The 13,845-nt window shown below is 39.0% G+C and overlaps 1 protein-coding gene across 2 annotated transcripts; it reads right to left on the bottom strand.

The window, feature by feature from the left end:
- Window positions 1-8,544: 8,544 nt before the first annotated feature.
- LOC146465482 (putative skeletal organic matrix protein 5) lies at window positions 8,545-13,450 on the bottom strand. 2 transcript variants are annotated; one of them, XM_085128449.1, is made up of 5 exons: window positions 13,289-13,450; window positions 11,621-11,886; window positions 11,394-11,508; window positions 10,900-10,939; window positions 10,283-10,410 (listed from the first exon to the last, which is right to left on the bottom strand). In XM_085128449.1, the coding sequence occupies exons 1-4, from the start codon at window positions 13,356-13,358 to the stop codon at window positions 10,902-10,904; spliced, it is 489 nt and encodes a 162-aa protein (XP_084984575.1). In that variant the 5' UTR covers window positions 13,359-13,450; the 3' UTR covers window positions 10,283-10,410; window positions 10,900-10,901. The 2 variants fall into 2 exon arrangements, with proteins under 2 accessions (XP_084984574.1, XP_084984575.1); XM_085128448.1 differs by lacking the exons at window positions 11,621-11,886; window positions 13,289-13,450 and adding an exon at window positions 8,545-9,500 and having other exon boundaries at window positions 10,284-10,410; window positions 11,394-11,472.
- Between the last annotated feature and the right edge of the window lie 395 nt (window positions 13,451-13,845).

Here is a 13,845-nt window from a genome sequence, read left to right on the forward strand (position 1 = left end):
AAACTGAAATCGGTCATGGCGTCCAAGTGCTTTCAACGAACGATAACCGAGCATGAAAGTGTCCTTTTGATGGGAGGAAGGAGCGGGAAGAAATTACTCCGCAAGTTCCTTCTTTGGATCCACTGTTTGCTATTTTTATCGATCTATGTTCGTGTGATTTCCAAGCGGTAGGAAGCTTCACAGCGCCGAGGTGAATATTTAATTGATGCCTAACATTTGGTTTTATCGTTGTTAGTTTACTCCTGAATTAAACTTGTATTCTCTCTTAATTACACGTGTATAATGGGAATTGTTCTCGTCGGTTTTGTTTGTTTTGACCGTGGACAGAATCGCTCGCCCCCCGTCTAGATAGAGTTAATGTCGTTTACTTTCACCAAATTTAGATAAGGCAACGATGGTTCCTTTTGTAGTCCTCGGGTTTGCTGTATTTTTCCGAAGAAAGCAACTCACACCATAGCTTTCCATCAGCTCGTTTGGATGCAGCCAAGTTTAAAGAAAGACGGGATGGATTGTTCAGGCATTCAAAGGTGCAATCAAAGATGTTGTGCACTATATATGTTCCAACCCTTGGCACATCTAAATAATGGCACTCGCCTTTTATGAAAGCGTCTTGTCGGAGATCCGGGTGGTACAAAGTGTTAAACTCTGCGATGGGAACCATAATGACATATTAAAACTTGAATAAAACTTGAAACTTGAATAGCTGCAATGTTACCTGTGTATTCATTAAAAATTTTGGCATCGTCGCTTCCACCGTTAATACTTTATACTCCACTTTTGTAATTTTTTTGTTCATTTAGTCAATTTACAAGTTCCGATAGTGACCATACACATCAAAAACAGACAATAAAATTAGAAGTAATTTAGTAAAGCGAACTTAATTTGTACTTACATTAAACCAAAGCAAAAATAGAATTGGTACGGTATTCATTCTTCATTTTTATTAATCCTTTATAATTAGTAACATAGATGAGCAAAATTACTTAATGCTGATTGGTCATTGCCATTCACATGCGGTGAATGGTCACAGTTGGGTGTAGTAGTGGTGCAAGAGAGAAAGAAATGTTTAAAATGATGTACATACTGTAACAGTAGACTAATGGGATAGATTATCCAGAAACAAGATCACAAGATGAAGACTTTTCTTAATACTAGAGAAACTATTATCATTGCTGTTATATATTAATAGATGTTTCTTTGTAATGGGTGAATAATAAACAGGTGAATGGACGCAAGCGTGGAGCAAATTTATCGCACGAGAATAGAAGTGAAATACAAAACAAAAAGCAAAAAAACAAAATAAAACTCCAGTACGTTCAGAGAAGGAGAACAACGACTTAAACTTGACCGAGTTTTAGCCTCATTATCTAACACCAGAAAATTGGGAACTGTATATTTATTTTAAAGTTCAAAGTACGTTTAAAATGTTTTATCTTTGGACTGAATTAAGAAAGCGATAAGTTTATTTTACTTGAGATTTTTACACAAAATGCGAGAATAACTTTAAGAATCCCGTAAAAAATGATCCTTTATTTACTTGACAAAGCTCTTACAGCTTTTTTTTTTTTTTTTGCTAAGCTCGCCAACAAGTCGACTAGGTTGAGTTTTGTGATCGTGAAAGTTTCGTTGTAAAATGTCTTACTATCAAGTTTCGAGAAAAATCGGCGTTATTTAAAGTAAATAAGGGCTTTGCGTCACCGTTGCTGGGGAAACAGCTTTCGTTTGGGAACCAAAAAAAACTAAGATTTGATCATCCACTCTCTCAGGTTAATGATTGCCAATATTAATTTGTAGCTGAATTTTATGCATCGTTGTTATTTAAATGAATTTATAATAGAATACGAATTCTCATTATACAAAGATACACAAAGAGGTGATTTTATTCATAACAGGGCTGGGAACAGGGGAAGGGGGGAGGGGCGCGGAATGAGCCTCTCCCAAAACCAAAACAATGATAACCAGACCAAAAGTAGGAACAATTTTTGGACTGTTTTTCCAAATTAGAATGTATAACAGTATACTGAAAACCATACATAATACAAGAACCAAAACAAAATAACCACGTTCTCACATCCGGGTTTTTACTTATTTTTTTTCTTTAAACGTCACTGAAATGTCGCATTTGTCCATTTGCGCCAGTAACATCCTCCTCCCGTGTTCGGCTACAATGATAATAATTTAAAAGCTTATAAGGCGCAAATATCTACATAAATATATTCAAATGTGCCATCCTAATAATAACAAAAAAAAAAAAAAAAAGAAAAAAGAAAAAAAAAAAAAGAAACTTATGGCTAAAATTAAGAAATAGTCTAAGCTAATAATGCCTTTTCAAAAAGGTGAGTCTTCAGCTTTCTTTTAAAAGTATCAATAGAAGTGGATTCCCTGATAAGTCTCGGCAGAGCATTCCATAACTTAGGTGCGGCGAACACAAAGGCCATTTCACCGAGAGTAGCCTTAGGCTTAATATTCGGATAACTAAACAAGGTGCTGTCGTTAGAACTTCTTAAGTTATATCCGGACACAGGCTTAGAAATAATTAAACAGCTTAAATACGAAGGTGCTAGGCCACTAAAAATCTTAAAAACAATCAACAGAATTTTAAATTTAATCCTAAACTTTACAGGCAACCAATGTAAGTCACTAATAAGGGAGTAATGTGACAATATTTACTTTCATTACATATCAATCTAGCACACATGTTCTGTACACGTTGTAGCTTGTTGAGTTGATACTCTGGCAGACCATATAAAAGGCTGTTGCAGTAATCGATTCTACTTGAAATAAAAGCATGAACCAAAGTCTTTAGATAGATACTTTCTTATGCGTCTCAGTTACTGCTATCCAAGGTTCCACTTTGCATATCTGGCGATTTTTACTTCCATACGGATGTCAGTGGTGATGTGGATTCTGTTTAATTATTGGAATCGATGTGCCTCACTCAACACGTTAGATCACCCACGCACGTTCAGGGACATATTTTGGTCAACAGTTGGACGAACACTCTTCCAAAAGAGCCAGTTTCGCCACAGAACGTTTCAATACTTCAAACTTTGTCTTCACTTCAGCTGATGTTACAGCATTGTCAGAACCAGGGAAAGCTTTCACAATCCTGCCAAGAGGCCAGAAGCCTCAGCACCAGGTCACCAGGTCACCAATCTTCATGTTAGGTACAGCTCTGAACCATTTCTTGCGGGCAGTTAAACCAGGTAAGTACTCACATAACCATCTTTTCAAAATGTGAGTGGTGATAACTTGCGCTTGTCGCCAACGCCTTTGGCATGATATGTCCTTGTCAATGAAGATTCCAGGTGGAAGTTAGGTGTCGCTCTCCCAATGATGCAATGATTAGGGGTTAACGCTACAAGATCATCTACATCTGAACTCGCTTCAGTTAAAGGAGGACTGTTGACAAGGGATTCAACTTCAGTAATAGCAGTTAACAACACTTCATCTGCCAGAACTTGATTCTGCAGGACAATATTAAGAACGTTCTTGCAAGATGTCACCAAACGTTCCCATATTCCCCGGCCCCCCTTGTGGCTTGCCGCGGGAGGGTTGAATATCCATTGCACTTCTTCTTGACTCAGTACACTTGCAACCTTCTCTTGATTCCACCCAGTAAGATAATCGCGGTTTGCCCCAACAAAGTTTGTACATTGTCAGAGTAGATAACAGTCAGTTTCAGCGGGTAAGCCTGCCATTAAAGGAGATTCTGGTTGTACTCTTCGCCTTTTGCAACATGAACACCGATGCAGAATCTTCCTTACAGTTGAACGAGTTCAACGGCTTTATGTCTCAATTCTTCATGACAGTTCATAATAATGAGGCGTCTCAGCTCATGATCAGGTGATAACACAATAGGATGTCGACTTGAAAATCAAATATCAGCCGCTTTCAATTCGGCCACCAACTCGAATAATTTCATCTCCATCAAGGAAAGGGGAAAGAGATGCCAGTCTACTGTTATTTGAGCTCTGCTGGTTTCTCTTGAAAGCTGCGATCTCTAAAGATAGTAATAATTGGCTGCACATGAATTTATACCAGCAACACGTGCTGTATAGCTGATTCATTTTTGCAGGGTAAGTAAAGTTTTTACTTTACTTTACTTAAAAACATTTTACTTGGGCGGTACCAATCCAGAACTTCCAGGCACGCTCGAACTCTTTCAGCAACATTAGACCTATTTGACGCTCAGTCCTTCGACATTTGCAGTTGTGAATGAATCGGAGAGTATAAGCAGTTACTCTAAGAAGCCGTGTCAATCACTTGAAGTTTGAACTTGCAGCGCACTGTACAATGACGTCTCCTGTTTCTACTGGTTGGAGGTTTCAAGCTTCAAATTTCGTTTAGGCCAGCTTAAAAAGGCAGGACCATTTAGCAATCTACTCTCTGATGTGATGGCTGTGACTGGAAGTCCGCTGCTACCATCGTCGGATGGGTTAAATAAGAACCAGGGCAATGATTCCACTGGCTTGGTTCAGTTGTGTCCAGAATCTCACCAACTCGGTGCAACAATAAAGGCAGAGTGATTCTTACATTCGCCACTGTCAGTCCACAGGTAGGTATCTTGTAATCATGGTCCTTGACTTTGACATTAGATAACCTTGCACTTAAAACTGCAGCTTGCAGCTCAAGTTTGGGGATGGTCAAAAGTTTCTTGGGCGCTGCACGCGTCTCTGCTGTCACAAAGGCACATCTGACGGCATCATTAGCGTAACTGAATCTGAAATAGGCTACAGAACAAAATTTTGGTTCACTCGTATCCCCAACACATGCAGCTGTATAACTGTGGGACTTTCCACAATTAGTCGTAGAATTGAGGGAACAAGAATTCTGAAAGACCATCCGGCTCTTTCTGCCATTTCGACCACTCAAAAAGGAACTCTGGTGGAGGATTCTGATCACAGCCGATACCGAATTTGCCACACTTGTTGCAGGAGAAGTTTTAGTGTCACCAGTAATGGGACCAGGAAGCCAATTGGATCAAACAATGATGCTATCAAACTCAGGATCGTAAGCCACGTGTCTCTTAAGTCTCGATTTTGTGTCCCAAATGATACCAAGGGCTCGTTCCACAGACATAACAATTTCTTCTTCTGCCACCTTGATAGAGGGAGCTCTTTCTTATTGTGGTATGCGTATCACCTCTTTCACGTTTGAAACCCACTTGGTCAAGTTAAATCCAGCAAATTTCAGGATTGCAACAAGCTGCTGTTGCAGTTCCAGTGCTTCAACTGTCGTCTTAACAGACTTGAACAAACCTTCCATACAACAATTGCGCTTTACAGCACAATCTCCAATAGGATACTGCAGTCCATTACACTCTGCTGCTCTTAAAAGGGCATAATTAGAGCACGAAGGTGCACACTTGGCCCCAAAGATATGTTGCAGATACCGGTAGACTTTGATCTCAGACTCCGGCGCCACAGAAAGCAAAGGGCAACTTGATCCTCTCAGAGGACAGCAACTTGGTTAAACAATGCCTCTATGTCTCTAGAAAGGGCAACCTTTTTTTCTCTGAATCGCATGAAGATTCGAACAGGATTTTTCAGCAGGTCAGGTCCACTCACAAGGTGACTGTTCAATGAAGACCCTTGATACTTTTCAGCGGCATCGCACACACATCTGACCTTTCCAGGTTTACTAAGGTTGAATATAGGATGATTAGTTAGTTTCTTGATGTAGCCCTTTTTTAGGTCTGTGTCAATGGTTAGGCTCTGCCCAATTCAGGATCACGCTGAAGTTTCTTCTCGAGAAGACCAAGTCGATGCATAGCAACAAAACGATGGTTAGGAAGTTGAATGTTTCGACCTTCCCATGCAGAGGAACCTCATAAAGACCATCTATCTCCCGCGTTCGCTCATTCAGGAACTTCATCAACTTTCCATCCTCAGCTGAAAGCTGTGTATCGCATCACTATCATAGCGACATCCGAAGTTCTCCGCTCGCCACCAAGTTTTCACGGTTTCATGAAGCACTTCATCAGGAATTGCTACATGAACCTTGTAAACAGATTTACTGTCCCGAATATAACCAGGTAGACGACCCAGTAACAGTCCACCCAATCTTAGTGCTAACACCAACAGGAGAACCCTTGGGGTCCACATTGAGTTTCTATAGGCACAGTAAGCTCTAGCACATCACTAGCAAGGAGTAGCGTGAGTCGAGTTATAGAAGCATCAGTTAACTCTAAGGATTCACCCTTCTTTCCTGCACATTTAGGTGATCCACCACTAGAACTCTACGCACATCAAACCTTGCGCCAAAGTCATTCAATTGACTGATTTGAACATCTTAACGCTTAGCCTGGAGTTTTGATGATTTCTGAATTCCATTCAGTTAAACGCTTTCAATCAGACCATTAAGACCAAGGTTTTTGGGAACAGCTAATTACAGGTACTTCCAGTGTCTAACATGGCATATGTGTTGGAGTATCCCTTTGGCCCATGTAGGGTAAAAGGCGCCCAAAACTTGTCACGAAACAGATTCACTACTTCGTCTATGAGATGCGCCAGAATGCTCGGTGGATGGTGCATTTGCTTCTGGAGTAGTTTGGTTCGTTGATGCTGATGTTTCATTGTTTCTATCAGGAGTTAAATTTCATGACAAGTGCAGCAATGCATTGTGAGATCGGGTGCAACGATTCACCTCACACGGGTTTAAGTTCCTACAAGTGGTAAACCAATGACCAGGCCGTAGGTAGCAGAAACACAGCTTATTCTTGTTAACTTCCCTGAGGCGTTCGTCAATACTTAACACCTAAAACTTGAGACAAGCAGACAAGTGATGCTGTTATCCATCTCCCTTTGGACAAGGTTTCGTTTGCATGTTACGAGATGAGAGGTTACCAAAGAAGGTATTGTACTTTTCACCAGCTCCTCCATAGCGACCTTTGGATGGGAACTTGAAGTTAGATGTCTTCATAAAGCAATCGTCATATATATCTGCCTGACACTTTAGCCATTTCCAGAAGTCTTCTAGGCTTGGGCGATATACATTGGCTATTCTCAAATGGTTCTTCCACTTGATTTGGAGCTCTGGGGATAGTTTATCCACTGCAATGGAGGCTTTAGCTAACTCTGTTAGATCATTTTGGTATCCAAACCTTTTAAAGATCCAAACTGTAGTTGACACAACATATCTGATAAGTTCCTTACTTCGTGCGGTTTGTCATTCTGTATTCTCAATGTCTTTCTTAGTCTGTTTAGGGTAACTTTGACAACAAGTGAGAGTTTTCCATACCTAGCTCCCAAATCTTTCATTGCTTCATAGTAAGAATCCACAACCGTAACCATACCCTTCAATTGCAGTCTTTGCCTTACCATCCACAGACTTCTGAGAGTGTTGCATTTTTCCATTTGAAGACAGATCAGCATCGTGAACAATTGATTTGAACATTGATGACCAACCAGGTCACCATCAAATTTTGCAACTTGGGAAGACTAGAGCAGCCATAAATATCAGTTTCCTCTCAGGACTTGATGTATGTTAGGTTGTATTGTTTTTGACAAATTATCAACCCAGAACTGGTAAATAAGTGTTGATGTTGGGTTGGCCTGTGACGAGCTTTTACGAACAGTGAATGAAACGCTCGGCCTTGGTTTAGCAAACAATGCTGATGATGTAACATGAATTGCTTGTACATTTTGCATAATTTCAGAAAGTGGTTGGGAAACCACAGTTTTGTCAGCGGTAGAAGGTGGGATTACGTCCAGCGAATCATCATCAGAGTCACGCAATCGACTGGGTAAAGACGCAGGTTCATTGTAATAAGCAGAGTTTCGTACCTTCCCAAGGTTTTCAGCTTCTGCTGCCCGAGTAGGTTTAGTTCAAGTTTTGGATAGGGATACAGGATACAGGAAAAATATATATTGGAATATTCAACGTGAACTTTCTTCTCAAGATTTCTTAAGGTTTCAATTAATGCATTCTAGTCAAAAGGAAATAGTTCAAATAAAACAAGTTAACAATAGTTAATGGTTATAGTGATCAAAATGGACCGATAGCGTACACACAATAGAAATTGTGAAGAATTCAGTCGTTAATTTTCATGAAATAATGTTTTGATAAATTTAGAGATTTTAGGGAATTTCCATGTTTGAACTTTTGACTTTAATCAAGCGCCATATGATCTTTTTGTTTCTTACTTTTGCAGTCTTTGATCTGGAAATAAATTAAAAATGACAATACATTGAAAGACTACATCGCATTTGTGGATAAATAGAACAAATGATGATACTAAAGCAACCATTTCAGTTTGAAAAATGTCAGATTTGCAAGCGTTTATATCCAAGTGTGGAAGCTCTTGCAGCACATTCGTAAAGATATCTGTAACTATTCCAACAGTCAAACATTTCATACAGTGTTTATCATCTTTCTTTTAAAATTGGCATAATGAATTTTTTTTAAGCCCTCTGCAGTTATGTTATAATCTATGTTATCGGGTGATTTTTTGTAAACAGTTACGCCGAAAAAGGTCACCTTATTCGGACAGGTTTCCTTTGGGGGACCAATAACCCGTGTGGACAGCCATATTGGAAGAAGTAAATACATGTAAAGACAAAGGCTAAAAGAAGATAGAAAAGCTTTCAAGATCGTTTATAACAAGCCATATTATGTAAGAAAATTTCAGTTTAATCAACATTTGCAAACTTCTAATTAGTTTTAACTAAGCATTACGTGTGTACATGTGAAATATTGAATCAGACCACTTCTTCGGACACGGGCCGAGCTTAGAAAAGATGACAACACTTACAGGAAATACGGTGAATCAGCTTAACAAGAAATCTTCTCGTTGTCATCAACTGGGCCTAATTTCAGTCCACGGAATCTGCCATCTGTTTGAATTTTACGCTAATCGATCAACTGGTTATATGTGTGCATCCTGGGAATCTAAGGCGCCTTTACCATTTCTGTGTGCTTTGAAAAGCATTTCATGATCACTTAATTGAAAAGCTATGAATAAAACTGCTCTTTTCTCTTCACTGTACCAAGATAGATCCCATCGCCTTGATGTGTTTGTCACCGTTATCGGCTGAGAACTTTGCATCATTTCCACACGTGTTGGAATCATCATGTCTTCCTCCAGCACCAAACCCGATTCTAGAGTCACAGGTACTGCATTTGGCTTCGTTGTTACCAAGGATGCCAATTCTTACTTTGGCCAAGTCTTTATAAGAAGATACTGCATTGAAGCCTTCCTTGTTACAGTTTCGCTGCAAAGATGCTTCAGAGCCAATCAGTTTCTTCCAATTGCTACGCCCCAAGAAGGTAGCGCGATATTGCCCGTCAGCGATCAGTGTAAACAATGAACTGGCTTCTTTGTTTATTGTAATAAAGTTGACCTGCTGGCCGATCTTCATACCCAGGCAGATCTTAGAGAAGGATGTGTCCCAGTAGGTCGGCATTTTAGTTTCTTGTGAATCGAAGCCAGTCTCCCCTCCTGCAAGGTTGAAGGTTTCCTTGTTGCTCCAAAGAGTGGAATTGTAGTGAAAGGTTCCCTTTGTAGAATTCAAAACCAAACGTTACTGTCAGTTACAACAACAAAAAGTGTAAAAAAACAACAACAGGATGCTATTAAAATAACTGGTAAGTAATTTGGGTATTTATGAGCGACAGGAAGTGCAAGGTGTTACAAAATTGCCATTATTTAATTCTTTGTTTGTCAATCTATAGCCAAGTGTCGTCACCACTGTCCTTGACTTTTACCAGCGAATCACTTTAACTGATCCAGCGACATCCGAATTTCGTGGACTAAGTTGAAAAATCTAATTTTTTTTGCCCAGTTCGCCCTTATTTTGAAAATAACTGAGGAAATCAATTTTTCGCGCGTTCTGGAGGTCAAAATGGCCATAATTAAACCTTGAAATTTGCACCTAAGTTCTATAAACTCAGAAAGAAAATGGATGTTTAATCATGGGAAAGAGTCTTTAATTTACTTAACACCAAAAGGCAGACGCGAAATTAACCAAACTTGAAAATTTCGCAAATAAAAGGAAGGCTTCGTTGATTGAAGGAAGCTTGATTTTGAAAGCCATTTGCTAAGACTTCTTTGACATAGGCCAAACGGTCTAACACGTTAAAGATTTAAAGTTAATTCAAGTTTAATCGGGCTAAAACGAGTCTGAAAAGAATGTTTAATTATCATTCATGGTGGCCTGCTTTGTCGAGGTTTTGACCTCAGACATCTCTCTTCTTTGGAATCCTGAACACTAGTCAGTACTTGATGTTTTTACTTGTGTTTGATTCGTATTTCATAATTAGTAAGGCAATAATAAACGAACCTTGCTTCCGTCAATCTTTATGACCGGCGTCCATCCTCCTTCTCCACATCCAAAATCTCCCATGTGACACAGAACGGAAGTTGGTTTTGAGTCCAAGTTGAGGGTAACAACCTGACTGACGTTCGGCCTGTTGAGGATTGGAAACATCTGAGAACGAGAAACTGGGAACAAATACGAAACAGCTTAAACAATAAACTCTTGGTGTAACCAATACAGATAGTGCTGACCGAATGCTTTTTAAATACTTCTAAATGTCGAACCAGTATTGACAATCTATGTATCTCGCGTCTTACGAACAGGTCAATTGTTGTCTCTCGCAAAATAACTCCGCTATAACAGAGCCGTTATAGCCGTTATGGTGGGAGGTGAGTGTTGCTGTCATATCTATCTCTGTCTTTGATTTCATCTTTTTTTCACATTCATGCGTGGGTTGGGTGGGCGAGTGAGATCAAACTATGGACTGATAGCGGCTGCCAGTGGCGCCTTTACATGCTGACGTCCGATCTCACCCCACAGAAGAATTGTAAACCGACATGAGTCTGTGTGATGTGTGCGGTATATAAATATATTACCGCATATTGGATTTAGACAAAGCACATTCAATATACTCTCTTACTTTTATTTATTATAGGCAACCTTGCATGACTTCTCTGCAGCTGAAAAGAAATTATAATTGAATACATTCAGCTATAATCCGTCAGTAGGCCACGAACATACCATGCCATTCAACAACTTATTTCCCCGCACTAAATTGAGACATCAATAACTTTATTCAAAATATCCAAACCCCTGGAAGCTTTGCATTTTTTTTAACTTAACTGAAAATAATTTCATGACATTTGATACTTCTTATGGAACTTTTTTTTCTGTTGTTATGGTAAATAACGTTAACTTGTTTTTCTTTGCCTGTTTGTTTTATTTATTCTCCTGTTTAGTACTCGCCAGAGTTTCTTTATTAAATTTTGTCAACCTCATACCATTAATTCATCGATCTCGCTGATTTTCACCGAATTGAGTACGGTAACGATGATAGGGTCGAGCTGGATGGAAATCCAGTTTTCTGCGGTTTATTGTACAAACCTTTTAATTTGTAAATGGCATGGCAAATACCTATTTTGCAATATTCTCCGATGAAACCCTCTGTACAGTTGCATTTAAAGGTGTCATATTTGTAGCTAGGCACACAAGTACCCCCGTTTTGGCACGGGGAAGGCCGGCAGGGAGCCTGAAATACAAACAGAAATTTCAATTTAACGAGTTGTAGTTAAACCGGATCAACTACTGCTTTGATGGCTATAATAATTACATCACCGCCTCCCGTGGAAAGTTTCCCTCACCTTGATGGAAAAGTGATGTGAAGTATCGTTCCCTTTGAATTCCTCGGGTTTGCTGTATTTCACTGAAGAAAGCAACTCACACCATAGTTTTCCATCAACTCTTTTAGATGCAGCCAAGTTCAAAGAAAGACAGGATGGGTTGTTGAGGCATTTAAAGGTGCAATCAAAGATGTTGTGCACTATACGTGTTCCAACTCTTGGCATATTCAAATAATGAAACTCGTCTCTTATGAGCAAGGCTTGTCGGGAATCGGGATGATGCGATTCTGCGAAAATAATCATAATCATAATAGCTTAAATATTAGCTGCGTGTCCAACGGACATTTAAGTAAATCTGCTTCTGGGATGCAACCGTTAATATTCTAAACTATTCTAACTGAACTAAGTCCGATTATGCGGGTAGTTTTATAGCTCACTGTTGATTTTCTTTCCAAGGTCGGAGAGCTGTCTTCGTAAAACATCGGCTAATTTTGTAATTCAATGAGCTCATTGTTGTACGAAGACAGCTTACGATCTTCGAGAGAAAATCAACAGTGAGCTACGCCAAGTGTTTACAAGCAAGAAAATTGCTGGTGAGGTATCGATCGAAGTGACAGAAGCCAAGACACCTAGGCTCTCATTAATCAACAATGCACTGCCTACGAGTTTAACTGTGATCTGTGTGATGGAGACTATGAAAGCTACTCACGCCGACACCTTTTTCAGCGCATTTATGAACATAAACATTCTGCTATTGGGAAACACTTACGGGACATTTACAATCAGACGATTAATGATCGGTGCGAACAATTTACCATTTTAAAGAAATGCCGTGGAAAGTACGTTTGTCTAATATACGATTTGGTTTTCAACAAAGACAAAAAAAACAAACTGAATACTCAATCTGATTCTATTGAAGCAAACCTATTTACCTCATAATTAACACCCTCTGCATGTCACATTGTGTTTTTAATCATATGCAACTAAATTTCCGCCCGCTTTTCTCTACTTCCTGCATAATCGGACTTACACAACTTTGAAAATGATGACATGGAGTCATCGAAACGTCAGTCAACATTGCTATCGCTTGTTTTTATTTTAAACTGTTTATCGAAAACCTCCGTTATTAATCTGCTAATTTCCTTCGACCAGATAAAAAGAAAACTATTCTTTAGAAAGGACTTTTTAAAGTGTCACTTATCCAAGCCAATATGCAACATGGGAAGACATAAATAATTGCGCATGATGAACGGCACAGCCTCTCGCGCAGTTGGAGGGATTCTGGAAATATCAATTTCTGAGACAAACGGCTAAGGTTCACCTGCAGTTCATCGCTGTTTGACGTGTAAAACTAAGATTTAGTTTTGTGAAGATATTACGACGTTAGTGAATATTTCCAGTGACATTTCTGTCATGAAGTAGACAGCTGAAATATCATTGAGGTCGCTTTCTAGTACGTATTTACATTTTTTGTAAAAGCTGGTAACCAGTTATTTTACCTAGAATATAAAACAAGACATCAGCTTGCTTAAATTTAAGCTGGTTAATTTTCACAGAACAGTAAAAAGTCCAAATAATTGCTGTCATTGTTTACCAACGTAACAGCAGTCTTCTGGTGCTAAAACGTTGCTTTTGACAAAATTTAGAAACCAAATATTAATAAATTAATGTTCCACTGTCAGAACTAACCTAATGCAAAGGTTCTTTCCTGTGAAGCCAACACGAATGAGAACAACCAGTGAAATGAGAAAGAAAGCATGACGGATTAAAGCATCTCAGTATCTCCAGCGTTTGCCAAAAGAGTTCACTTTAAAGCTCTGAAGGTTTCTTATCCTGTGTGAGTAGCATAACAAAGGCGGCGTCAAATATACGAGTTTCCCGTTTTTATATTTAAACTTCTCAACGTCAATTTTAGCCAATGGTGGTATATTAAACGACAGGTGAATCATTAAATATTAATTTGCCGCACGTTCATGATTAGCAGGGTGGATGTAATCATTATAGGATTATGAATTGTTTCCTAAACAGCCAAGCCTCCTTATCTTTGATGCGTTCCAAACTAAAATGTGGTTTCAAGATTCAGACAAATTCGGTGCAAGACTATTGTTACGCTCTGAAACATTTTTTTTATTCTGGAAGACAATAGCAAATTGGACGGAGATAAATTGACTTTGATTCAAAACGATGGGAAGCAAGATATTAAATTTAACGGTTTCGTCAACATCCTTAAATTTATTCACTGTTCC

This window comes from Pavona decussata, unplaced genomic scaffold (assembly GCF_977016875.1).
Source record: "Pavona decussata unplaced genomic scaffold, jaPavDecu1.1 SCAFFOLD_156, whole genome shotgun sequence".
NCBI lineage: Eukaryota > Metazoa > Cnidaria > Anthozoa > Scleractinia > Agariciidae > Pavona > Pavona decussata.

Excerpts from the sequence above, each read along its gene's own strand:
- LOC146465482 (XM_085128448.1), bottom strand. The coding sequence starts at position 10,346 with ATGGGAGATTTTGGATGTGGAGAAGGAGGATGGACGCCGGTCATAAAG. Across the intron at positions 9,501-10,283 it reads TAAAGATTGACGGAAGCAAG|GGAACCTTTCACTACAATTC; the intron begins GTTCGTTTATTA and ends AATTCTACAAAG.